Here is a 27,443-nt window from a genome sequence, read left to right as displayed (position 1 = left end):
CCCAACAAACAGTGCCTGCAGTGAACCCTCCTGGTTTCAGCACTGCTAAAGAGCAACGCTTAGCACAGCGCCGTCTGGGGGGGAAATATTGAGCCCAGCAAAGCAATTTGTATCAACTTGTAAAGTCAGTGTGATGGAGTGCTCCGTGTCCGAGTCATAACTTAAGATATTAGGTTGCACCGTCCTACACTGTACTGCATATACTGCCATATATCTTTATAGGAGGGACTCTCAGGCTCTGCATGCATTATAACCCAGGGCTTCTTGTCATGCAGAGCGCATGAGAAGACACACCTTTCTGCCCACGTCTCTGTCTGTCTGTCTGTCTGTCTTTCCCCTTCTCTCTCTCTCTCTCTCTCTCCCCTATTCTTAGCTGACCAGATTCCCAAAGGGGGCTCTGTGCCAGGCTCCCTCGTGTTTCCATTCTACAAACATTATTGCTTATTTATACTACATCTCTTTGCCAAAAATAACCGTCGATCGGTGAGCGTTGTGCACTCATAGATAGATTGCCCCCACCCCTTTCTCACACACACACACACACACACACACACACACACACACACACACACACACACACACACACACACACACACACTCACACACACACACACACACACACACACACACACACACACACACAAGTGATGCTAGGGTTCATGTGGTGAAGTTTGACTGACTCCCCACGCCCCCGCCCCTCTCTCTCTCTCCGCTGTCTCACTGCTGTGGTGCCGGCTGTTAGCAACCCTCTACTGCCTGTCACTGCCTCCCGTATCCCGGGGTTACAGTTGCCATGGCGACTATTAGGCAATTTCTCAAGTGTGATTTATCATCCATGCATTCCTCAACGCTTAGAGGTCCCTGTTCTGTTCTGAACGCACACTGCGTGGAACTTTTGACACGCAATGTAACTGGTACTGGTGGTTAAGTGTCCGTCAGTGTTGTTTTAGTCATAGTCAATTGAATAGTTTTAGTCACCTGGAGTGTCTTAATGTTAGTCGACTAAAAATCATAAGATTTTAGTCGACTGAATCTACAGTCGATTTAGTCGACTAAAATGTATTTCTGGTGGGCCTTGATGCCGTCGTAATGACTGTTTTTACACTTGCTGAAATAGCCGATCTACAAGCAGAAAGAATAGCACAGACGTGTGTGTCTTGTACGACACACACGTTTGTGTGTTTATGCCACACTACACTGTTCACCACTGACTATAGTACTGTAGTAGTCACTAAACTATTGACCGTATTCACATGGCTGCCATTTTGCTATTACAAAATGGCATTTATTATTATATACACCCACCAAAACCACAGAGTGTGATGTAAAATGGCAGCCATGTGAATGAATATGGCCAATAGTTTAGTTAGTGGAGCTTTGGAATGAGGGAGACACTGTGTGGTTCTCAAAGTGGGGGTCCAGGGACCCCCCACCCCCCTACCACTCGTGGTCTTTGAGGGGGTTCCAGGGGTTCCCCAGCCAAATGTAGCCCTAAATACATCGGCTATTTGAGAATAGCTGATCTGTAAAGCTCACAATACCTTCCAAGTTTGGTACATTTTAATTATTATTTATCTTTTAAACATTTTAACATCTTGTATGGGGGGGTCACTGTGGAAGCTATAGCACAGAGAACATGGAACTGAAGAATGCCTTGTTATATGGATAACACTAATTACAATGGCCCGGGCACTGGCGGATGTGTTCAGGGTATTTCGGGAGGTTGTTGCTAGGCAATACTCTGCCTGTAGTCTGACAACGTACCTCTGTGTGTGTGTGTGTGTGTGTGTGCGTAGTTTGAGCCCACTGGTTTGCAATGCTGGACTATTCTGCACCAAATCAACCGAGAGCGGCATGCTCTAGTGCTACAGATGTTATATAACATGCACACACACACACACACACACACACACACACACACTCCACTATACTGTCTAGTCAGTGTAGGTAGATGAGAAAACTTGCACGCACACACACACGCACACACCCCCCCTCAGGTGATGTGAGCTAATACGCTGCCTTTCTCTCCCCAGGTCTGTGGATAGCCAGGCGTTCTACCATGCCTGACCCCCCCCCACCCCTCAGCCCCCGCAAACACCACCACCACCGCCACCGGCCGCCCCACGCGACGACGCGCCTCCACCCCTGCAAACAACACAGGACAGCACGACCTCCCTTCCCCTGCCTCCGCCTGCCCGCCACATCACCGCCACCACCATCGCTCTCTTTTCATCCTCCTCCTCTCCATAACACCTCCTCCTCCCACGTGCCCTCCTCCTCCTCCTCGTCTCCCTCATCCTCCCCGTTAGTCGACCGGGGGGTGACCGCCAACAAGCGGACGCCGCCTGCCTCAGCGTCACCGGCCTTCCATTGGCTGACGCTGGTGGTCACATGCTGCCTGCTGTTGTTCCCCTCGCTGGCGGGCGCGGGGGAGACGTGGGGCATGGTGTCGCTGTGCCCGTTCCACTGCGTGTGCCGCAACCTGTCCGAGTCGCTGAGCACGCTGTGCGCCGACAAGGTAAGGGGTGGTCCATATGGAAATAAATAATATAATATCACAATGTTTTGTTTCAAGCAGTATCACTAGCGACGCACAATATAATCAGGGGTCCATTTGGTTTAATTTTACTGCTCTCAAGAGTTACATTATTGTTAAACATCTGCATTACTTAATTTACAAGAAGTCTATACACAATTAGAGAAGAATTGTTATTTTAATCAACTTTTTGCCAACGTCAATTACGACAAATAAATATTCTACGTTTTGGGTCTACGGGCTCCATTTTCGTCACCGCTAAACCCCTTATCCATAAACTTCTGTTTACTATTTTGCTAAACATTTTTGAGTAGTAAAAATGGCCAGTCTACAAGCTCACGACATGTCAATGTAGATTGGTTAGATGAACTATTCAAAAATGTTTTTCAAAACAGTAAAAAAGGAAGTTTAGGGATAAAGGGGTTTAGCGGTGACGAAAACGGAGCCCTTAATCTCATCAAATGGTGGTTCCGTGGCCCAAATGCCCAAATAAATAATGGGCCTTGATATGAAAAGGGTTGAAAACCACTGCGGTCTATATGATATTCATCACGACGCACCCCATACGACACATACAGGGCCTGCTGTTTGTGCCGCCTCACGTGGACCGGCGCACCGTGGAGCTGCGCCTGGCCGACAACTACATCACCGAGGTGGGCGGCGTGGACTTCCTCAACATGTCGGGCCTGGTGGACCTGACGCTGTCGCGCAACACCATCCACACCATCCGGCCAATGGCCTTCTCCGACCTGGAGAGCCTTCGCTCCTTGCATCTGGATGGTGAGGGACGCACGCACGCACGGACGGCGGAGCAAGATGTTACTCCAATATGACAGCTCACGTTTTTTGGGGGCTAGCAGTTGGGACAGCCATTTTGGCTTGTAGTTTTCCCTTCAGTGAGCAAATAGTCCCACGCGAATCAAAAGAAACCGGCGCTCTGCGATTAAACGTGCATGGGGAATGGATGCGCAGGGAGTCGGCATGCTGAAAAATGATTCCACTCACATTCAAATATCAAGCTAGTATTAAGGGGTCACTTTCAAAAAATTAATCTAATTTAGGCGACGTCATACTACAGTGTCACACACACACAGAAAGTAGACAATCTAGATCAGCTTGTAGATCAGCTATTTTCGGCACGTACGTAACACTGCCCTGCACGCTAAAGCATAAACCATAAGGTTTAAAGCCGTTTTGTATCTCTTATTTGTTGCTGTAGGTAACCGTTTGACGATATTGGGGCCCAGAGACCTTGCGGGCCTAGTCAATCTACAACACCTGATCATCAACAACAACCAGCTGATCAAAGTGTCCGTGCAGGCCTTCGATGACTTCCTGCTTTCATTGGAGGACCTGGACATGTCCTACAACAACCTGAGAAGGTAAATGTCTTTCATTGGAGGACCTGGACATGTCCTACAACAACCTGAGAAGGTAAATGTCTTTCATTGGAGGACCTGGACATGTCCTACAACAACCTGAGAAGGTAAATGTCTTTCATTGGAAGACCTGGACATGTCCTACAACAACCTGAGAAGGTAAATGGACGTACCGTCTGTCCTCTTTTGCTCTGCACCAGTGTCGATTTCGTCGACTAATACCATCATGAAAAATGTCCGTCAACAAATGTGACTAAAATGTTAGGAAGGGACTAGTGGACAAGAGATCCAGTAGAACTAAAGGACACAAGTCATTTTACACTTGTTTGCATGCTGCAAGCTTGTATATCTGCTATTCTCAGCAAGAGCAAAATCAGCCATTACGACGGCATCAAGGCCCACCAAAACACATGTTAGTCAACTAAATCATCTGTACATCTGTCGACTAAAATCTTAGCCGCCTAAAACTAGACTAACACTAAAACATTCCAGGTGACTAAAATGTGACCGAAACTAAAATTAAAACTATTCAAAAGACTACGACTAAAACTAAAATCTAAATTTGGTTTAAAAATAAACACTGCTCTGCACTCTCTTCATTTCTCTTCTCTGTGCTTGTACCTCCTGCCTTCAGGTCCATTTATTTTGGCTACGTACCATATTTTCATTTTTACATTTCTACCTGTTTTGGCTGCAAAGTACAGTCCAGCAGAGAAACAAACTTTCAAAGCAAGCAGAATTATTGATCACGCGGGGTAAAAAAAACAAAGCCTGTTGTATGAGGGTCAGCGAATATAGGAAAGCTGCGGAACTTGGCTCAAATTGCAGGAACTTGCTTTCCAGGAATATGACTGCACTCTCGGTCCATTAAAGTGCATTAGGGATATTCCTGTCTATTGTGGTTGAAGTCAACCAAAATGCCTCACCACCGCTCCATTGTTTTGTATTAACCAGGCTACCATTGTTCCCCTGCCATGTTCGATTGTGTTCTACTGCAGTCGAAACAACAAAGCTGATCCTCTCTCTCTCTCTCTCATCTCTTCTCCATTATTCCAGGCCCCACCACTGTGTTGATGTATTCAGCAGCTTGTGACTGTCAGCTATGATTAAGATGTTTAATTTTGTTTCCCCCTACAGGAGCCCGCTGGCCGCTCTCCAACCTCCAACGAGGCTACGAGAAGAAAGTGTAAAGACTTTTAATGAGGCATGCATTAACAAACCGTTGTTTGTCTTTCTCTCTCCTGTTTCAGTTATATCAGTGGCGGAGGAGGAGGGCCATTTCCCAATGAGATGTTATTCAAGTTTCATCACTTTGAGGGCTTTGTGGCGTCGCCACAAAGCCCTCTCAATTTGCGATAGAAGCACAACAGGGCAGTAAAACTATTAAGCTAATTGGATAGTGATTACATTATTTATTGGCAGGTTTGAAGCTCCTACGTGTGCGAGCTATTGCCCACCTAGTCATGTTCTCAGGTATAGCATGTGGAGGGGAGGAGGGACAATCACAACAAAAGCTCTTCTTTTAAGTCCAAGTCAGACTTATTTGTACGAAGCTTGTCACAGATCAAGCTCGTCTGAAAACGGTGTGGTTTACTCTTAAGGCAACAGAGTCTGGCAGCATTGCTTAAAGCAAGGATCAGCAATGGAAACGCAGCGGGAAGCTGAAATAATGTTAACAATTAGGCCACGGAAGTGAAAGTGGAAGTACTGCCTCCAAATGTACTAATGGTTAGAGGCAAGGGACTTACTGGAAGACTATACTAATGATTCAACTGTACTATGGAGTGAGTAATACAATAGTATGTATGGACTGTCGGACACACATTTATGGACAGTCGTATTGTTGAAGCTGAAGCTGCCTGTGAAAGTACATTTTAGTCGACTAACTCAACTTTACATTTAGTCGACTAAAACTAGACTAACACTAAGACATTCCAGGTGACTAAAGTGCGAATAAAACTAAAGGAAAACTATTCAAGGGACTACTACAACTAAAATCTAAATTTGCTGTCAAAATCAACACTGAATCAGAGAACCCACTTATAGCAATTATACTCCATTACAGACAAAGAACGGCAAACATCTGTTGTTATATCATCTGCATTCTCACAGCCACTTTGATCTCACAGTAAAAATAATAAAACAGTAAATGATAATTACTCTCATACAATTAAAAAAATGCCATCAACACCGGGGGACATTCAACGCAATGCAAATGGATGACAGGTTATAAAAATGTTTCACAAAGAGCTACTGTATCCACATACCAATACCGTCGCGACCGTCAGTCACTTCACCTCCAAATCTTCCCATGCAGTCCATAATGGAATCGCAACTGACACACACAAAATAGATAGATGTTATTTTTTCCTAACATTTTAGTCTAGTTTTATTTGTTGACTATATTGTCAAACTATTTAGTTTTAGTCCTCGTTTAGCTTAGTTTTCATTTAGTTTTCGTCTGTGAAAAAAAGGTAGTCGCCGAATATTTCTTTGTCATGGTATTAGTACCATGACAAAGTTATGTAGGAAATCAACACTTTGAGAAGAACACAGAGTGACCGGCCGCAGATGGGGAGATTCAGAAATAGCCAAGGATTGAGGATCAGGAACATGATAACTGCTGTTATCTCCGTCTGCCATTGTTGTCACCGTTAATTAGTCTTGGCTTGGGTGTTTTCCACAGAGTAGAGCAGTATGCTAGGAACATCTGAACATCGCCTATAGACAGATCGTACTGCAATAGTCCCATGAATCCTTATGTTCATTTTCTCTGCATTAATCTTTCTCTCCCGATGGGGTAGCGAGATAAGGTAGGTATACGCATCAGCCGTCACTGTGGGAATCGTGTGTGTTCACGGCTGGCAGACCGTGACAAATCTTTTCTCTGATTTCCTCTCGACGTTACCAGCGTCTTCCCGTCACTCAAAAGTGTCTATGAGGAGACAGAACGTTGCCAGTCTGCTCAGCTCAAATGCCAAAGACCGCAGCTGGAGATATTAGGAATTAAATCATGCAATTAATCTCTTAATCTCTATCTCTCTCTCTGTCTCGCTCGCTTTTCCCCCCCTCTCTCTTCATTTCTAGAGCTCCATGGGAGTCCATCTAAGAACACTGCCAGCTTTGGGTTTGGTCCAAAATATGTCAACCCTGGACGGCCCTGATGCATTATACAAGAGAAGCCAAGCCTATTAACAATCCTACCATTTCTTCTTCTCCTAAATGTGTAGAGTGCCGTGGGAGTCCATCCAGAACATGGCCAGTCTCCACACTCTGAATCTGGACCATAACCTAATAGACCACATAGCGGAGGGGGCCTTCGGAGAGCTCTACAAACTGGCGCGGCTGGACATGACCTCCAACAGGCTACGGACGCTCCCCCCAGATCCCCTCTTCGCCAGGTATGTCTTTAAGCTGTTAATACCCGAGGCCGATTCCACTAATGTCTTCCAAATCCTAAAACAACCTATGTTGCTATCATCAGTGGGGCTCAAACTTTTTCACGTATATTGTATTTGGCCACGGACCCCCATGTCAAGATATTTTTGTTTCAGGGACCGTTCCCCACAGATTCAACCATTCGTGGGCTGCACTAGCTGTAATAGAAATGGGAATTTTCACAAAGAGCTATCCACACAAAAACCTGTTTTTATTTCTTGTGTTTCTCTTTTTCAAAATAATTGTATCTTACTACCTTGGAATGCCTGCAATGTTAAGAGTCAATGTGGAAAAGCAATATTGTTTTCTGTGCAGATGAGAATTGGATGAAAAGAAACTATATAACCGTGGCGTGTACATGGAAGAGAACTGTAATGGAAAAGAAATAACTATTATTATTATTATTATTTTTTTGGCAGTAATGGTTGGCAAGAGTTCCAGTTTACATGAATGCATAAAAGTGTTTCCCATTTAGCAGCATTTATCTTTTAGTACGCCCAGTACATACAGTACCAGCCGAGGTCTATACTCGCCTTGTTATCCTTTTTCATAATGAAATGGCAGCATTAGTTTTAGTCCCTCCTAACATTTCAACTGGAATGCAACATTCCACTGCAAGGAGCATAGTTATTCTTCTATCGGGACCCCACTAGCTGGTACTGTGGGGGATCTTTACAAAAGCACTTACAATTACCCACCTGTGCTTATTCTCTCCACACACAGCCATGGGGATCAACAAGATGGCAGGGTCAAAGCCATCTTGGTTTCTTTATATTTATGTTTTTTCCCATTTATATGTATTCAAGACCCCCTGCTCTCTAGCATAGCATTAGTATGAAACATAGATTTTGATGACAAGTACCTCACAGTATTGGTTCAACATGGGTTAATGACGTGCCGTAAAATAATACATGACTCCAGTGAACCACCCTAAGTAATTTTGAAGTAGCATTTTGAGATATATCCTGAGCTATAGCCATTTGATGTCTATGCAAGCTAAAACGGCTATCTCATAAATAGCCCTTTTATGAACTGGCAGATTCAGTGCATTTTCTACAGCTTGTCTTGGGCTGCTTTTTGTACAGTAGGCGCATAAATTGCCTGCGAGGAGAAAGCATTGCTTATGAAATAAGTTGTTGCCGAGTACGGTTTTCCTTAACGTCGTCATGTTATTCATTTTTTATTTCGCCGCGGCCCGAGGCGAGCGCATGCTTATGACAGCAATCTTGTTGAAATGAGCTGCTGGCCTCATTTTTAGCAGCTTTCTATGGACTGTTTAGACAATTATCCGTCAGATTTTTTAAGCTGCAAGCTGTTTACAGACCTATTGATGCCAAGTCATCAACATATTATGACTATATATTCTTTTTTATCCTTTCATTTCCGTCACGCAAGATGAAAAGCTGCAAACACTTAACGTCATTTATAAGTGCTGAGAAACATCAATTAGGCGTCAATTAAAAAAAAACTATTTTCTTCATCAGACAACAGCATTATTCTGGAATTATCTTTCAGTTGCTTATCAATGGCACGGTTATATGCATTTTTTAATTGCACTTAAACACAATATAACTTCATCAAGTGGGATAATTGGCCCCCAATCTTCTCCCTCGTCTACAGCAAAGCTCACAACCTGTTTGCGCTGCAACACGTTTTCAGCTTTCATGTTTGCTTATTATGACATGATCGGTGTATCGCCGCTATACTCGCTATATTTCGGCGTTCGCAATTTAACGCCATACTTCACCATAATCATACAAGAACAGTGCAGTGTTGAGTTTGACAGCACATTTTGATTCTAGTTTTAGTCATAGTCTCTTGAATAGTTTTCATTTATTTTCGGTCACATTCTATAGTCACCTGGAATGTCTTAGTGTCAGTCTAGTTTTAGTCGACTAAATATCATAAGATTTTAGTCGACGAAATCTACAGCTGATTTAGTTGACTAAAATGTATTTCGGCAGGCCTTGATGCCTTCGATATGACTGATGTTACGCTTTCTGTAAAGTAAACCATCGATCTACAACCTCTTGTCCCTTCCTAACATTTTAGTCTAGTTATTATGTGTTGATGTGACAAAGTCTTTATTTGAAGTCTTAGTTTTAGTCATCAGCTTAGTTTCCATTTAGTCTCCATTTTAGTTGTCAGCGAAAAAAAGGTAGTCGGACACTTTATCTTCACAGCATCAGCCGAACCAAATCGACATGCATCAAAATGCCTCCTTCTTCTCCTGCCGCTGTCACCAGGTCCCAGACTGGCGCCATAAGCCCCACCCCCTACAACACCATCATCAGCCTCAACTTCGGGGGGAACCCGCTGCACTGCAACTGTGAGCTGCTGTGGCTACGGCGGCTAATCCGCGGAGACGACATGGAGACCTGCGCCACGCCCTCGCACCTGGCAGCCAGGTAAACGCCAACGCCACGCCATTAAAGCCTATAATAGAGGTGCTCTGATCAGGTTTTGTAGGGGACCGATCCCGATCACCGATTGTTTTTCTCATGACCGACCCGATACCGATCTTGTGCCGCGTATAAGGGGAGAATTATATTATTATGTCAAAACCCACGTCAAATCGATCGGAGCACCTCTACTCGACGCCAAATCTGAGTCGAGAAAAAAGAGCCGATTTTACAAGCAGCACACAACACATTGTCACATTGATCATTGGCTTTAAGCGAAACGTTCATATCCTAGTGACCTATAGTAGAAACGTTCATTTCCTAGTGACCTATAGTAGAAACGTTCATATCCTAGTGACCTATAGTAGTCCACTGAATCAGCTTAACGTTCATATCCTAGTGACCTATAGTAGTCCACTGAATCAGCTTAATGTTCATATCCTAGTGACCTATAGTAGTCCACTGAATCAGCTTAACGTTCATATCCTAGTGACCTATAGTAGTCCACTGAATCAGCTTAACGTTCATATCCTAGTGACCTATAGTAGTCCACTGAATCAGCTTAACGTTCATATCCTAGTGACCTATAGTAGTCCACTGAATCAGCTTAATGTTCATATCCTAGTGACCTATAGTAGTCCACTGAATCAGCGTAATGTTCATATCCTAGTGACCTATAGTAGTCCACTGAATCAGCGTAATGTTCATATCCTAGTGACCTATAGTAGTCCACTGAATCAGCTTAACGTTCATATCCTAGTGACCTATAGTAGTCCACTGAATCAGCTTAACGTTCATATCCTAGTGACCTATAGTAGTCCACTGAATCAGCGTAATGTTCATATCCTAGTGACCTATAGTAGTCCACTGAATCAGCTTAACGTTCATATCCTAGTGACCTATAGTAGTCCACTGAATCAGCTTAATGTTCATATCCTAGTGACCTATAGTAGTCCACTGAATCAGCTTAACGTTCATATCCTAGTGACCTATAGTAGTCCACTGAATCAGCTTAATGTTCATATCCTAGTGACCTATAGTAGTCCACTGAATCAGCTTAGCCATTACTGAAAGCTCTTCCACGAACACTAGGGAAACAGCGAAAACCAGACGGACCATTTTCTCCTCCGCTCCGAGTTCAACTCTCCCCATCCATTTCACTGCAATGCGGTCTCATTCGTCGAGGGCTTTGCGCGGCGGGCTGTGACTGTGCGGAATATCTTGCATTGTGAAAAAGGTCATGACAGCATTCTCTATCATCGAGTCAAGTTCTTGTGAGTTTCCTGTACGTGGGCAGGGCAGAAGAAGTGAGGCCATCTCCAGAGTATTACTTGTGCATTGTACATGATGTCTTGACGAGTGTCTCTGCACAGTATAGGAGCTGTCAAGTTCAGGATGCCATTAAATATATACGCCTGTATGTGTCCACACCAATGTGCCTCAAACTAATTATAGTAGGTTTCATTCATACTCTAGTGATGCGGCTATTTCCTTATAGCGATTACTCTATCGATTATGTTTTCAATTAATTGGATAATCTTGTAGCGTGCACCCACACACATGCACGCACACACACGTACGCACGCACGCCCATACCCAATCAACTAAATCTAGTGCCCATAATTGCCTGTTAACTCCTCTTGTCACATAGTGATTTCCCCCATCTCCTCTCTCTTATTGCAGGTACTTCTGGTCCATACCCGAGGAGGAGTTCACGTGCGAGCCGCCCCTCATCACGCGGCACACCCACAAGCTGTGGGTGCTGGAGGGCCAACGCGCCACGCTCAAGTGCCGCGCCATCGGCGACCCCGAGCCGGTGGTGCACTGGGTGTCGCCGGACGACCGCATCGTGGCCAACTCGTCGCGGACCGGCTCCTTCGCCAACGGCACCCTGGACCTGCTGGTGACCGTGGCGCGGGACGACGGCGCCTACACGTGCATCGCCATCAACGCGGCGGGCGAGGCCACCGCCAGCGTGGACCTGAAGATCATCCCGCTGCCTCACCGCGGCGGAGGCGGAGGAGGAGGTGGCAATGCCGCCGGCGGGAACACCGCCAAGACGAACGCCACCAACGGGATATTACGGAGCGAGCCCCCCGGCTCGTCGGACATCACCACCGCCGGGAAAAACGGAGGGATTAACAACAACGGATTAACGAAAGAGGGCGGGGCGGGCGGCGGCGAGGAGGGGGGCGGCGAGGACGGGAGGGCGTCGGACGGCGAGGGAGACGAGGAGGACGAGAGGAGGGTGGGCGTGCAGGGGATTACGTCCACCTCTGCACAGGTGCGGTGGGATCTAGGGCGCTCGGCCGGAGGATACATGGTCTGGATGTATCAGATACAGTACAACTGCACCGCCGACGAGACGCTCATCTACAGGTGAGTTCTACATGTTTCGTATTTGTTGTTATTTAAAGCATGTGTTGCTATAGTCATTTAACGTACCCCCCTCTGTTCTATTCATTAATCTCTTAAACTCGCGCAGCGTTGCTGACGGCGTCTCGTCTCCCAGCAGGGGCTATACTACCCCTGCTTCTTTTTTCCATCTATACACCACGTCTCTTTTCCATTCTACTGTACAAAGCTCACTGCGGTCGTCTCGTGACACTTGGGTGTGAGCGTGTAGATCCACCACGTTGAGCTAATGTTCACCTATTATGGCATGTCGAGAATTAGGATGCTATAGGGTTCATGTTGTTAGGTATAGCTACAGTATATACAAATATCCATTACATGCAGAAGATTATCTAATATCTACCATGCATTAAGGTCATAATTATGTCCAAGATCGACGATCTCTTTTTCCAGACAAGGTTTATAACCTTTCCAATAGGAGATGAGTGAAAAACCAGCGGGCCTGCACGATCAAATCTCTGCAGCCCTCCCAACACTTCATCTAAGCTGATGTTGTGCCACGACGGTTAGGCAAAGTTGTAGTTATACATCAGGCTTCTTGGCTGCCTATTGAGGGGTATGCGTGCGTGTGACATCCATCATCGTATCTGGAAGTTATGCGGGAAAGCCTAAAAAACTACTTTCTGGCCTTGACAGCTCATACTTCCAAACAGAAAAGTCCTATTTTATATATTTTTTACTATAAAATGAGGAAAACTTGACAGAACACTCGCTCACTGTATAACAAAATGCAGTAAAAACGTCTATAGACTGAGACTTAGGGAAACATGTTTCCTTTTATTTTATCATGCTCATAAAGTGCTCTGTGCTCAAAGTGCAATTAAACAGCAACAGCAAACGTCAGTGTTATATGTTTTTCCTGGAAAACGTTGCATAGTAGTAGTCGCTATGGGCAAGAGTTGGGTGTCCTGCAGAGAAAAGCCCATGTCAAAGTCCCTAACGTTTAAAGATCAGCATAAGTGACAGGCTGTCACTTACATTCTGGCAACCATTTTGTGACAGCAAGGGTTGCTTGCGTCAGCCGCAACACCAGGCGTCTTGTTTTGTAACAAAAACCATGAAATATGTATCAGCGTGGCACTTTTGCTCAGTAACTGTTAACCTTGTACTGTACATGGCCGGATGGATAGCTGGGAGGAGGGGGAGAGATAGAGAGAGGCAGAGAGAGTGAGAGAGAGAGACATTAAAGGATGGAGGGAGTGTGGTAATTAAACATTTATCTGGAGCCGTGCATGACACCGCAGCTCAACAGTTGGGTGTAGCTACTAGTGCATATGCATGAGAGGGAATGAGCTGGTGGAGGCAGAACAGCAGGTGGGGTTTGGGGGGAAGGGAGGAGAACGAGTCTGTTGGAATGTGTGGCCAAGAGGCTCAAACAATGTGGAAAAGGCATCAAATCCCAGCCTGCTGAAGGCGCAAGCTAGCGCTTATCGCCTTACTGTCGATGTGATTTGTGTTCACGTTGTGACTCCTCGCCAGCCCTTTAACCCATTTAGGTCTGAGGACGATTCTACTAAATCATGACAGTTTTCTGGAAAGAAAAACCTATGTTTCTGCGTCAGTGGTTCTCAATCTATTTCATGTCAAGGACCCCCAGAAATGTACAGTATTACATGTATTTGGCCTCCGACCTCCATCTCAAAATATGTTGTTCCAGGGACCCCCCAGAAGCAAAGATTTGAGTTTAAAAACGTTCGCTCTGAAATAATATTGAAAGACTTGCGGCGCATTTTCACGATTTCTCAAAAATAGCAGACCTACAAGCTCGTAGCGCAGCACTAGATCTGCTATTTTTCAATAGCTATAGTATAACATAATGCTTGAAACACCAAAAGGCGTTCCCGCCCAAAATGGGTTAAGCCTCCAGTATAAGTCACGTCATGCCACATTCAATATGAAACCTGCATCCCGCGGTCTTACATGGATGGACAAGTTTACTCGGAGACAGGAGGCATTATAAAAATGTTGATGCAGATGAGAGGTTTAACAGGTCAATGTGGTGACGCTTGCTGCCATATCCTATTAACCGCGCCGACATGTTAACTTGACATTTAAGGGAGTAATATGATGTGAAGGCATGTTTACCGAAGCTCTGTTCCCCCCCTTGGGAAATCAGAAACAAATTGTCTGAAGCTTATCACCGAGAGAGAATATTATGGATGGCTATGGAGCTTACATATCATTGGGAGATAATACGAATGGGCCCGCTGCCAAGGAGGGAGAGTGGGTGACGGATGGTTGAAATTAAGAGTGACAAATTGATGAACCGAACTATGGACGGTGCGCATGAACTGATGGAAAATGGAAAATGAAAGGAAGGAAGGAAGGAAGGAAGGAAGGAAGGAAGGAAGGAAGGAGGGAGGACTACTCCTCTCAAAAGTAAATAACGTATAACCAAGTGTGAGCTAATCCGTGCAGTCTTCCAAAGAGGGAGAAAAAAGCACATTTGCATTTAACAGGGCATTATATTGACACAGGCAGACATTAGTAATACGTGATGAATCATTCATTGCTACTAGTCTACCGTTGACTGCTTAAGTCCTTTTTGTGCAGTGGACACATTGATGAGTAGCAGTGCTTTCTATTATGCATCGTAGTGGTGGAGAGTAACTAAGTATTTGTACTTTACTTGAGTATTTACAATTTACAATACTTTTATTTCTACTCCACTGTACATCTCAGAGGCAAATATTGTACTTTTACCCCACTACATGTAGTCGCTATAGTTACTTTGTAGATTTTGATTATTGTCAAAAAAGCGATGCGACACATTGTGAGCTTGCCAGATCTGCTATTTTCAAAATATGTTTAAACATTTGAAAACTTGAATATTTGATATTCTGCATAATGAGTACTTTCTGCTTTTGTTACGTAAAGTACATTTTGATACTAAGGCTTTTACACTTTTACTCAAGAAGATGTTAAATTCCGTGCTTTTACTTGTAACAGTATTTCTATAGCCTATATTGCTTTTACTCAAGTAAAAGTAAAAGTAAGAGTACTTTTTTCCACCATGGTATGCAGGGCTGGTACTTCTGTTCAGAACTACAGGGGGACGTGATGTGGTCACGGCTTGGTGATGCGAACACAGACACCGCGTTTGAATATATAGTGCTGCTGAATATAATATGTCTAACTTGTATTCTCAGCTTCTTGCATAAAAAAAGAAAAATTAGCAGGAGCAAGCTATAGTCTAGCTGAGAGGCGTTGCACACCACCTAAAAGCAAGGGGATGGGGTCAAATTTAAGAGAGGACGTGACACAGTCTCTTAAAGGCTCATACATAGTCTGGATTTACGGTGGTGGGGTGACCACCGAACTACAACATGACGTCACGAGCCGCGGTGAAGAGCAAACCACCGCCACCGCTCCAGCCCATCTCTCTGTTTTTACTCACCACCGCTCAATGTTATTTCAGCTCCGGTGGTCAGCTCACCACCGGAGCGGTGGTCACCTCATCACTGAAAATCCAGACTATGAATAGGCCTTAACACAGCGTGAGTCAGGCTTTTAGTAGCCTGGGGTCCACCTATGCTTTCTATGGCATAGGCAGCTCCCAGGAAGGATCCGCTGGGAGAATCTAGACGCAGCTGCGCGACATGAGACTAATTCATTAGAGCGAAAGAGAAAGAGAGAGGAGTGTGTATGTGTGTGCGTCAATTTAACAAAGGTGCAGACAATCAGAACTCAGCAGAGAGTGATCGATGTTTGCGCTACTGTATGCCAAATTGAAGTGGACTCGGCCCCAGACTTTTTTTTTTTCCCTGAAAATAAAAACGTCTGGGTTTCTGAGGCTATAGGATTTTAGCTGTATAGCATCACAGAAATGCCATTTTCGCAATGCACACAGCCTATTATTTATTTATGTATTCATTATTTCACGAAAAGAACATGAATCTGTACAGGACATCAATCGAGGTGGGCCCGAAGCTTTGCCCAAATGTAACGATGTCCGTCTTGTTATAAATGGAAGGAGGTATAAGGGCCCGCAACACCATTATTTTGGTAAAGATGTTGTCGTTTGTTCAATAAAGTAATTCTTTACCTAAAGAATGGTGTGCAGGCCCTTATATACCTCCTTCCATGATTGCCTTATTGGCCCTGCACCCTCTGTCACGGGCCGTGTAAATAGGGATGCTCCGTCTTGTTATGAAGTCACACTCAGGCCCTCATTTATCAATCGAGTGTAGAATCTGCCACAGATTCGAGTGCAGGTTTCGTAGTACACCCACGTCGCCACGGCATTTATAAAGTGATCGCAAACAGCTGATCCTTCCTTAATTTTGTTCTCACGTTAATAAATGTCACGGCTGAATTTGATCTGGCACGCCCTAAGAAATCAAGCCTCGCCCTCGTTTTTGCGACATGAACAACGGCAATACGTTTCCTGAAACCATGGTTACATGAAAAAATAGGTTTCTCCCGTGCCTTGCTGCCCGCCTCACCCCCCTCTCTCATATATACACACGCACAGCACGCACACGCAACTTGCAAGCCCAACTAACTGGTGTGTTGTTAAACAAATAAAGCACGAACACCTGCATGAATTAAATAAAGCGTGCGTGCGGGGGGTGAGGCGGGCAGCAAGGGAAGCGAAGCGAGAGGAGAAACAGACAACTAAATAAAGTTGTAGGCCTACCCTGTGACAGGGTAGGCCTACAACTTTATTTAATTCATGCAGGGTCCCTGTCTGTTTCCCTCTCACCTCGCTTGCCTTGCTGTCATGCACGCACGCACCTACATGACACATTAAATAAAGCTGTCTGTTTCTCCTCTCGCTTCGCCTCCCTTGCTGCCCGCCTCACGCACGCACGCACATATCGCTATATAACGAACGAAAACCTGAACCTGTGAACCATAATTAAATAACAAATAGGCACACACACGCTGCTGTTTTGCAGGTGCTCCTCCTGTCCTGTCTGTCTGTCTCTCTCTATCACAGTGGTCCGTCCGTGACCAACTGACCATGCACGTTCCGACGTTCGCCAGTCTATTTAGATTGCCTCGCAGTCGTTAGTCACTGCAGTGGCCGGGCTGTCATTATATGAATATGAATGTGCAGCCAAAACCATAGCCTCATGTGGCTGGTGCATGGGCTGGCTGGGTAATATACCTATATCTCCGATGCAGTTCCCACTTGCGCTGGGAGCCTGGCACGGTACATTTGGCATTGAGCGACGCGTCGGGTTTATTATATTGCACATACCGTAAGAAAGACATCGGCCTTCATGCTGTAGATTAGGCTACAGTAGGCTATACCTGCACGTTGGGACTCTCCGCAGCTGAGCTGCAGCACTGCTACACTATACTCTCCAACGTCCCGTCATGGAAATATTTCAGCACAGACATCCCAAATCCTCGCATGTATGCGCTCATGCAAAACACTGTTTAAATGGCTTAAGCATCTCTTGCAACATTGTTTTTAATTGCGCGATTTTATCTCCTACTAATTTCATATGACACATGTATTCCTTAACATTTTTATTTATTTATTTTTTACATGTAGCCCATATACATTATACATACATTTTATACAAACATTTTAGGAGTGAATACATATATGTTTAGATGCCTGTGACAGCCTCTCAGCAGTTCAGACAAGGCTGCTCCGCTCAGAAAAAAAGCGTACGCCAGCTCGCGACCAGACGTGACTATTTGTCCTACTCAAGTTCAATTTCAAGCTTTGCCGGAAATGTTAAATGCCGAAAATGTCGGTAATTTCGGCGTGCGCCCATATTTTGGCGTACGCACGGTTGATAAATGAGGGCCTCAATACGCTCAGGATTTTCAGTGCATACACACACACACACACACACACACACACCACACGGACGAAAGAACAACAGACGATGGGAGCGGAGGAGGAGGGCATCTGGGATTGAAGGGCAGACGGATAGAGAGATAGGGAGGCAGAATGACATGCAGGATAAGGGAAGGCAGAGAGACGAGACCGTAGAGATTCACACACACGTCTAGAGGGACAGAACGACCGATGCATGGAGGGAAGACAAACTGTGAGGCTTAATTGTCACGATGGCGGAGTCAGAGATGAGAGAGAAGGGGAGGGGCAGATCTGAAAGAATGAGGAGACCATTGGGGAGGGGAGAGGGAGGAGAGACATTTAAATAGACCCTGGTGTCGGAGTGTGTGCGTGTATGTGGGGAGAGAGAGAGAGAGAAAGAGAGAGAGAGAGAACTGCAGAGTGAGAGACACCCGAGTAGAGGCACAGAGGGAGGAAAAATTAGAGAAGGAGTAAACGAACATAACCAGTCTCAAAGGACGAATAATGGCGTGTGTGCGTGTGCGAGTATCAGTGTGTGCAGGTCTTTCATTTGCAAAAAATAAACAAAAAAAGTTAAACGAACCACACTGCAGTGCGACTGGGGGTCGAGAGAAGGAAAAAAGGAACGCATGAATTAGGGGGGTCTCAAAGGAGAGATTAGACATGGATGATGGCTTTGCGTATAGGCAAAAAACTGAGAAAAAAAAAGGATGCTAGCCACATTAGAGGGAAAGCAGGGAGGAGAGGAGATGAGGAGTCTGTCGGGAGAGGCTCTGCGGAAAAGGGAGGGAGGCGAGAGTGGTCTCGGTGGACAGATAGAGAGAAAATGGTAGAGGGGGCCGATTGAAAGGCAGAATACCACAACACCGAGCCAGGGATCTCCACTGTATAGGACTCTGTGATGTTATCACAACGCAGGCTAATCCCAACCACAACATTATATCTGAGGGAGAGAAATAGAGAGAGAGGGAGAGAGAGGGAGAGAGAGAGAGAGAGAGAGAGAGAGAGAGAGAGAGAGAGAGAGAGACAGAGACAGAGACAGAGACAGAGACAGAGACAGAGACAGAGACAGAGACAGAGACAGAGACAGACAGACAGACAGACAGACAGACAGAGAGACAGACAGACAGACAGACAGACAGACAGACAGACAGACAGACAGACAGACAGAGAGACAGAGAGACAGACAGACAGACAGAGAGAGAGAGGGAGGGAGGGGGAGAGAGAGGCAAGGACAGAGGAAATTGAGAGGGCAGCCGGCGGGGAGATATGGTTACGAGATAGTAGAGAAATTTCTACCCATTATTTCGGTTTTATGTTTTTCGATTTCGTTATTGCTTTTCTCACCACTGCTGTTATCTGTATACCTCGGCGAGAAGAGAGGAAAAATCCTAGAGATATTTTATCATCAGAACTCGCCAAAAATAATAACAATAATAATATTAATTAATAAAAACTGCCGTATAGCGACGTATGGCGTCTGCGCTAATTGCCAGGTGTGTGTGTGTGTGTGTGTGTGTGTGGTGGAAAAAGTACTCACATTTATTTTTTACTTAAGTAAAAGTATCAATACTGCAATGTAGAAATACTGGAATTCAAAATGTACTCGAGTAAAAGTACAAAAGTATTGACATCAAAATGTACCAAAGGTAAACGTACTCATTATGCAGACTGTCCCATTTCAAGTTTGGAAATGTATAAAAAAAAAAGAAAAAAAAAAGAAAAATGAAAATGAAAATATCAGATCTACAAGCTCACAAATGGGTCGCATTGCAACCCATTTGTGAGCTTGTAGATCTGCTATTTTCAAATGGCCCATTTGAAAGTATGGGCCAAAACATAGTACTCATACACTACACAGTACTTAAGTAAACGTACTTATAGTGTGTGTGTGTTGTGTGTGCGTGCGTGGGTGGGGGGGGGGCAGGGTCCGCGGCCTGCTGAGTGATACACAACACCCCCCCCCCTCCCCCCTCTGTAATGTCCCAGGAGGTCTGACACCCTGTGGGCAAAGTCCCTCCTAATCGCATCGCTATGATTAGATCACGAAGCAAATCTGATTGAGGTGGAAGGAGGAGGGAATGAGACTGTGATGGAATACCAGCCCCCGCTCCCCCCCCTTCCCTGCAGACCAGTGGTGGAGGAAGTGCTCTCATTGTTCGGTGGCGCGGCAGTGGGTCAGCGGTAGAGTGGCCGGATGGGAATGTGAGGTTCCCAGTCCGATCCCAGTTCGATCCCAGTCCGATCCCAGTTTGATCCCAGTTTGATCCTGGCATCCCCAAGACTTAGTGTCCTTCTTAAGAGAAGATTATTACGGCTCTAGCAGTGATTCTCAACCCGTTTCATTTCAAGGACCCCCAGTTTGACATGCATTAGGCTACGGACCCCGATTTAATGGCATTTTCTGTCTCTGAGACCCGGATTTATATTGTAAAATCAATGTTAATTTAACTCTGAGAGTGTACAAATGGAACCAAATGGACCCGTTAGGGGTCCATTTGGTTCCATTTGTACACTGAATGTAATGCACAATCTATGTAACGCGGTTTGGATAAAGGCGCTATATAAATGCGCCATTTACAATTTACCATTGGTTGTTTTACTTAAGTAAAAGTATCAATAATCTGTGTAAGAGATTGTTACAAGTGAGAGTACGTTATTCAAAATGTACTTGAATGAATGTTTCAATGGAATGGAAGTGTATAGGATTAAAAAAAAAGAGCCATTGGCTTTTACTGAAAATTTGTTTCATTTTCCCTAATTTAGTTAACTAAAAAAAATCGAGGGGATAATGAATATTACCATGAAATTAATTTCCAGTAATAGCCAAATATTTAAGCTCTCGGATATGTTTTGGAGAGTTGTGTCTATATCCGAATGCATGGTTTCAGAGCTTTCTGCATTGCTTTACTGTAGCGGTTCCCAAAGTGGGGTCCAGGGACTCCTAGGGATCTTTGAGGGAGTTCCAAGGGGTCCCCAGCTAAATGATAGTTTGGAACCAAATGTACCCTTATGGGTCTGTACTCTGTACCTCTGAGAGTCTACAGAAATGCCATTAAGGGGTCCGTAGACTAATGCAATGTCAAACTGGGTCCTTGAAATTAAACGGGTTGAGAATCTCTGCTAGAGCCGTACAAAATCTTCTCTCATTGGGGTCCCTGTCATATCTCTTCAAATGGGGGTCCGCGGGCTAATGAGTGTCAATTTGGGGGTCCTTGACGTGAAAAAGTTTGGGAACCACTGCTTTACTGAATGGCAGGCATGGTTCATGTTCCTTTTGTTACAGGGAACAGTCCAATAACTACACCCAGCTGCTATCAGGCGGTCGTTATGGATCACTGATGCAGCTTGGAGGATTATCATGCAGATTGTACATTGTAGAGCAGAGTGCGCTGCTTAAGCACTAAATATTCAATGTGTGTTGGGTACAGCGCTTCACAGTTTGGGAGTTTTCTCTACAGTCTACTCCACTCTCACAAGTGGAGTATAGCGCTTGTGAGGATAAGAAAAGACAGGGAAAGAATCACTCCGTGCTCCAGAAATAATGAGCCTGAACAAGGGTAGGAACTTGGAAGGAGCATGGGGCATGAGCCAGACATGAAGCAAGCTGGGAACCCGTCGGCCAAAACATAAAATGAGGGGAATGTGGATAACACAGTGGTTTTCAACCAGTGATCCGGGGACCACCAGTGGTCCTTGAGGAGTTTCCAGGTGGTCCCCCAGCTAAATGATGGAAAGTTGGTATTATACCAAATAGACACTTAAGAGATCTTTAACTCTTGAGAGTGTAAAATGAAACCAAATGTTGGTTTCATTTTACACTCTCATGAGTTAAAAGTATTGTCAAAATAATGAGGAGTGGACCTGGTGAGACGTAGGAGGGGCCCGGACAGGAGTCAACCCACAGAGCCTATGTTATACTTTAGCTGTTGAAAAATAACAGATCAACAAGCTCATAGCACTATGTGCTATAGTTCCAAACATTGCTCCTGTGGCTGGAACTATCCCATTGAGATAGAATGACCACTTCCGCATTTCCATTGTTACAACGGGAGTCAACGCTAGCGTCGACCACTCTCTTACTATATTACCCTAGGCCCAGTTTGGCTAAGTATAGAGCTGACATCAGACAGACGTGTTGATAATACTGCGTCCCTTGGGCGAGGGAGAGGCTTGGAAATGGAGGCTGCATCACAGACGGGAGCAAAATGACAGGAGGGGGGAAGAGAGCGAGGGGCGTGGAAGGGACGGAAAGAACAAAGGACGACTAGAGAGGCAGGAATCGATGGAGGAAATAAGGAGGGAGGCCATGGATACATGCATGCAGGCAGTATAGTAGCAAACTAAGGAGGGAGGGAGATAGAGCCAATGAGGCAGGAAAGGGGGGATGTTGCTCTCTTGCTCTCTGGGGGAGATGTAATGAGGCCTTAAACGACATTGTCAACAGGCTGTTGTCAACCTTCATCAGAGATGAAAGGGAGGGGGAGGGGGGGGGCATTAAGCAACATGTCTGTCATGTACAGAGAGAGAGAGAGAGAGAGAGAGAGAGAGAGAGAGAGAGAGAGAGAGAGAGAGAGAGAGAGAGAGGAAGCTGCTTTGATATGCTGCAGTCAGCTGTAGTACACACAAGACAAGACACAGAGAGGCAGAGTGAAAAAATATAAATAATGAGAAGGAGAGGCCACGCTAAGGAGAGGAGGACAGTTTAAGTTTCAATAATAGAGGGAACGGGGGGGTATTTGTTTCCCATGTACTTCTCTGTATATATTATTTATTAGTTATTATTATTACAATGTTTTCTTATTGCTGACAAGAAATATTTTGTGGCAACATTGTCTTGAACACCCATGCCTATATGCTATACAGCCTACTGAATGGAACATTTGGAGAGGTGGTGGTGGAGGGACTTGATAAACAGATGGGTAAACAAGGCCAACAGATGAAACACAACACACACACACACACACACACACACACACACACACACACACACACACACAGAGTGATATACGGAGCAGGCAGACGGTGCGGTGCGCCACGTCGCCAGACGGGTGGAGGAGGAGGAGGGAGGACGTGATTGCCTTGTTCCTCCCTCCATGCTTCTCTGTCTGCCATCCGTCTGTCCCTCTGTCCCGTGTTGTTTTCGTCGGCTAAAACTATGGCGAAAAATGTCCGTCGACTATACCTTTTTTCCACTGACGAAAACGAAATGAAGACTAAGCTATGACGACTAAAACTATAGGACTAAATATATTGACGATTTCGTCAACAAATAAAAACTAAAATCCCTTTGTCCCCTCATCATCACTTCTGGTAGCTAGAGAGAGAGAGAGAGAGAGAGAGAGGTGGGTGGGTGGCTGGGTGAAGGCATTTTATACTCCTCTCTCCAATTCTCTTTATCTCTCCATCTCTCTCTCTGTATCTCTCTCTGGTAAATAATTACCCGTCCGTGTCGTTGTGGCCTTGAACAAAGCATTCCCCTTGCCTCCTCCACGACTGCATCTGCATCTCTGTGTGTGTGTTCGTGCGTGCGTGCATGTGAGAGTGTCTGACTCTGTCTGTGCAGGGCTGAACCATAATTAGAAGGCACAAGGACGGCCAACACACACACGCACGCGCGGCTTGTACGGTAGGTTAGGATTTAGGAAGTGCTCTGGCTGTCTCTTCAAATGCTGGGTATACCGAGATTAGAGCTTCTCTCACACGCACACACTGCGTGCACACACACACAGGCATTTGAATACTATGAAATATGCATGGTTGTACATACGCTGTTTGCATTTCATTCCGCATTCCCAAGCATACAGTGACTGTGTCACGCACAAGGAGGGCCTAACGAGCAGTCGCAGCTGATGTCAATCGTGTTTGCACATAATTTATGTATACGGGAGGGACGCAGAGTGACACCACCGCATACATTACATACATCTATAACCATACTGTATATACAGTACAATAGGCAAACACACTTCCTACACACAATTAATAGGGAGTCACCCTGAATGCATGTATGACTGCGTACAAGTCGGGCCATGTATATTTTAGTAATTTTTGGAGAGTAGAGTGGTGATGGAGCGATGGAGGAGAGGAGAGGAGAGGAGAGGAGAGGAGAGGAGAGGAGAGGAGAGGAGAGGAGAGGAGAGGAGAGGAGAGGAGAGGAGAGGAGAGGAGAGGAGAGGAGAGGAGAGGAGAGGAGAGGAGAGGAGAGGAGAGGAGAGGAGAGGAGAGGAGAGTGTCTGGGAGTGAAGACAGGAGGACAGGATAGATAAGGGAAGAGGACAGGCTAGAAGAGGACGCAGTGGTGCATGGGGGGGAAACGTACTCAAATGTTTTACAGCGTCAGTAGGCCTATTTTAACAGTTTGACTGCACATCTTTTTTAATAATTAAAAATAAATAGCGGATTTGTCGCGAACCTGGTGACGAGGCTGTCACTTTATGATGATGTAACCCAGAAATCGAGCCGTGCACTGGGCTGCAAGGGCTTCTGGGAAAATGAGTTCAATGCACAAGTGAACGGTGGTTTTGACTGGGCTCTACGAGCCCCCCTACTGCTTGTTGTTCTTCCGCATCACCAGGGTGGATTATTTTTTCGGTTTGACAACAAGCCATGGGACTATTTTCAGGGGGATTTCCATACTTCGGCGTCCAAAGGTAATCAAACAATCGATTGTTTGATTACCTTGTTTGTTTGAATCATTTCTGACACTTTGAGGGCTTAAGATGACATAGACTCTATGTCATCTTAAGCCCTCAAAGTGTCAGAAATGATTAAAAATGTACTTGTGAAAGTGTTGGTATGGAAATGTACTTAAAAGTAAAAGTACTCTCATGCAGAATGTCCAATTTCACAAGTTTTCAAATGTATAAAATGTCTTGGAAATAGCCGATCTACAAGTTCACAATGCGTCGCATTGTCTCGTTGCTTGTAAAACATTCAAATAAATGTAGTGTAGCAAAAAAAGTACAATATTTGACTAGTATAAGTGCAAAGTATTGGAAATGGGAAATGCCTCGAGTAAAGCACAAATAGCTCAGAATTGTTACGTATAAAAATGCACTTATAGCTACGCTTTCCACCACTGTGGAAGAGGAGACAAGGGGATAGGGGACAAGGGGAGAGGGGACAAGGGGAGAGGGGATGGGAAGGAGAGACCAGCAGAGCACAGTGACCTTGGCTGCTAAATCGTGGTTACACTGAGCAGTTATGTACCTGGCTAATAGACACACCGCTATATATATATATATATATATGACCAGAGAGAAAGAGAGAGAGAGAGAGAGAGAGAGAGAGAGAGAGGGGTCAGGTCAGGGCAAAGCAGAGCATCAAGGGATGGAGAGATAATTAACAGTAACCGAGATGACAGAGGGACATTCATTTCATAAAGGGAGGATGGAAGAGAGAGAGAGAGAGAGAGAGAGAGAGAGAGAGAGAGAGAGAGAGAGAGAGAGAGAGAGAGAGAGAGAGAGAGAGAGAGAGAGAGAGAGAGAGAGAGAGAGAGAGAGCGAGAGAGAGAGAGACACAGACAGACACAGACAGACATGGACGGGTCAGACAGACACATAGAGGGATAGAGAGAAATGCTGAAAGGAAGGATGAAGCGAAGGATATACTATTCAATAGAAGGATTAGCGAAATGACTAAAGGCCTTACGTAGGTTGTGTGCGTGCGTGATGTGTCATTGAGTAGCCTGGCTATGTTATTAAGACAGTCTTTGCCATATTCAGTGTCCTATTTTATCACAATGCATATTGCAATGATTTTAGACACACACACACACACACACGCACACACACACACACGCACAGAGGTCTGGCATCAATGCTTCACATATTGAGCGTGGGCCGACAAGAACGGATTGGATTTATTGTCCTCAATTATGTGGCTGACTTGACTGAGTCAGCCACATTTTCTTTCTCTCTTTCTCTCTCGGTCTCTCTCTCAGAGTTTAGCATGCCTGTCGAGGCCAGTCCAGCAAATTAAGTGAATCGGCAGAGGAGAGGCAGTGAGATGAGGAAAAGATGAGAGGAAACTCACAAATCGTAATAGTGAAGCGACAAGGGTAGAGCGGGGGAGATAAGGACAAGGGAAGTTCAAACTATAAATATCCATGTTTTCTTTGGGCGGGTGTTTTTGCGAGGTGTGTATATATGAGTCCATGATCGCCACATCTATCAATTATATACAATGACCACATAAAAAAGGACCCGGGAGAAACCAAACGGCCGTCATATTTTCTCTAAAGGTCCTTTTTACTGGGCCCCATATAATGTGACCCATCCCCTTTTATTGAGAAACACACTTTGGGCTGGACTTATATGCCAGGCGCCGGGCTTTTGCCCGGCAGCGCGTCATGTATATTTCATTTGGCTGAGACAGGACGTAAAAGATGGGGGGCATTTCATATCGCGCTGACACAGCTAATGTTCCCCATGCTTTCCCCTCAGGCTTTTGGTGTATAAGCTGCCAAACGTCTACTGCTGCAGTCCTTAGTTCATTAGGTACGGGCTTTAAACACTCCGCTTTAATTTGAATTTCTAAACAGCTCCGCTCACTCCATTACATATATAAACTACTTAGATTAGAAAACAACTTAATATCTCCAACAAGTGGCTGGTTGCCGAGGAACTGGCCCAGCAATGTCCAGGTGATAATTAGTTTACAGCATGCCCAACAGTCTCCCTTTTCTTTTTTTGTCACAAAGTTAAGGAGAACATAATAAGCATTTGATCAACGAAGCATGCGGCGCGTTCCTTTCGTAGTGTGCGGTGGCACAGATTTCTGACTGATTGAAGTATTTATTAACAGTTACAGTACATTTCAAGCACAACTTGAAACCCCTGTCCCCCTTAATGTATACTGTATATGTTTAGATTTTACGGCGGCCAGTTTCGAATTGCAGCCGCCCGTAGGTGCCCTTTGAGAGCGGTTTTGAAGGAGTCAACTACTGTTCTACTGTTGTGTATGTAGCTTCCTGGGTTGACAGTTATCGACCCATGGGGTTATCAGATATCACCGCCTCCTCATCCAGGACAAATTGAAAGGGCCCAGATGTGTGTTTGCGACGCCCCCCCATGGTTCACGCTGAAATCCAACGGGCTGTGACCAGAGTTATGCTGCTTCAGTTAGGACTATTAAGCAGTGGTGGAAAGTAACTAAGTGCATTTACTCAAGTACTGTACTTAACTATACAATTTGAAGGTATTTGTACTTTACTTGAGTAGGTTAAATGTTCAGTACTTTTACTTCGACTCCACTACAATTAGGCCACTTTAGTTACTACTACTTACTTTGTAAGATTTGTATACATTTGAAAACTGGAAATGGGACATTTCTTCCAGTTTTTCATGTGTTCATGAGGTGACAGTACTTCATTAGAGCCCTTGGTATGGTTGTTATGACATGTGTTTATGAGGTGACAGTACTCCATTAGAGCCCTTGGTGTGGTTGTTATGTCATGTGTTCATGAGGTGACAGTACTTCATTAGAGC

General features: G+C 45.0%; 2 protein-coding genes across 2 annotated transcripts in view; one reads left to right on the top strand and one right to left on the bottom strand.

Annotated features, from left to right (window-relative positions):
- LOC310875852 (pyruvate carboxylase, mitochondrial-like) overlaps window positions 1-27,443 on the bottom strand; it is a 427,358-nt gene that overhangs the window by 157,050 nt on the left and 242,865 nt on the right. The window lies entirely within an intron of this gene.
- Window positions 2,060-27,443, top strand: part of LOC310875595 (leucine-rich repeat and fibronectin type III domain-containing protein 1-like protein) — a gene marked incomplete at both ends in the record, with an annotated part of 29,526 nt that continues 4,142 nt past the window's right edge. The window contains 7 exons of the mRNA XM_083788887.1: window positions 2,060-2,147; window positions 2,310-2,518; window positions 3,115-3,316; window positions 3,756-3,918; window positions 7,146-7,316; window positions 9,600-9,761; window positions 11,439-12,134. Of these exons, the coding sequence (XP_083645013.1) occupies window positions 2,060-2,147; window positions 2,310-2,518; window positions 3,115-3,316; window positions 3,756-3,918; window positions 7,146-7,316; window positions 9,600-9,761; window positions 11,439-12,134 (1,691 nt within the window). The remainder of the gene's footprint in view (window positions 2,148-2,309; window positions 2,519-3,114; window positions 3,317-3,755; window positions 3,919-7,145; window positions 7,317-9,599; window positions 9,762-11,438; window positions 12,135-27,443) is intronic.

Source organism: Protomyctophum parallelum (assembly GCF_964188405.1).
Source record: "Protomyctophum parallelum genome assembly, chromosome: 18".
Classification (NCBI taxonomy): domain Eukaryota; kingdom Metazoa; phylum Chordata; class Actinopteri; order Myctophiformes; family Myctophidae; genus Protomyctophum; species Protomyctophum parallelum.
Note: the sequence above shows the minus strand (reverse complement) of the source record. Positions and strands in the feature narration are given on the sequence as shown.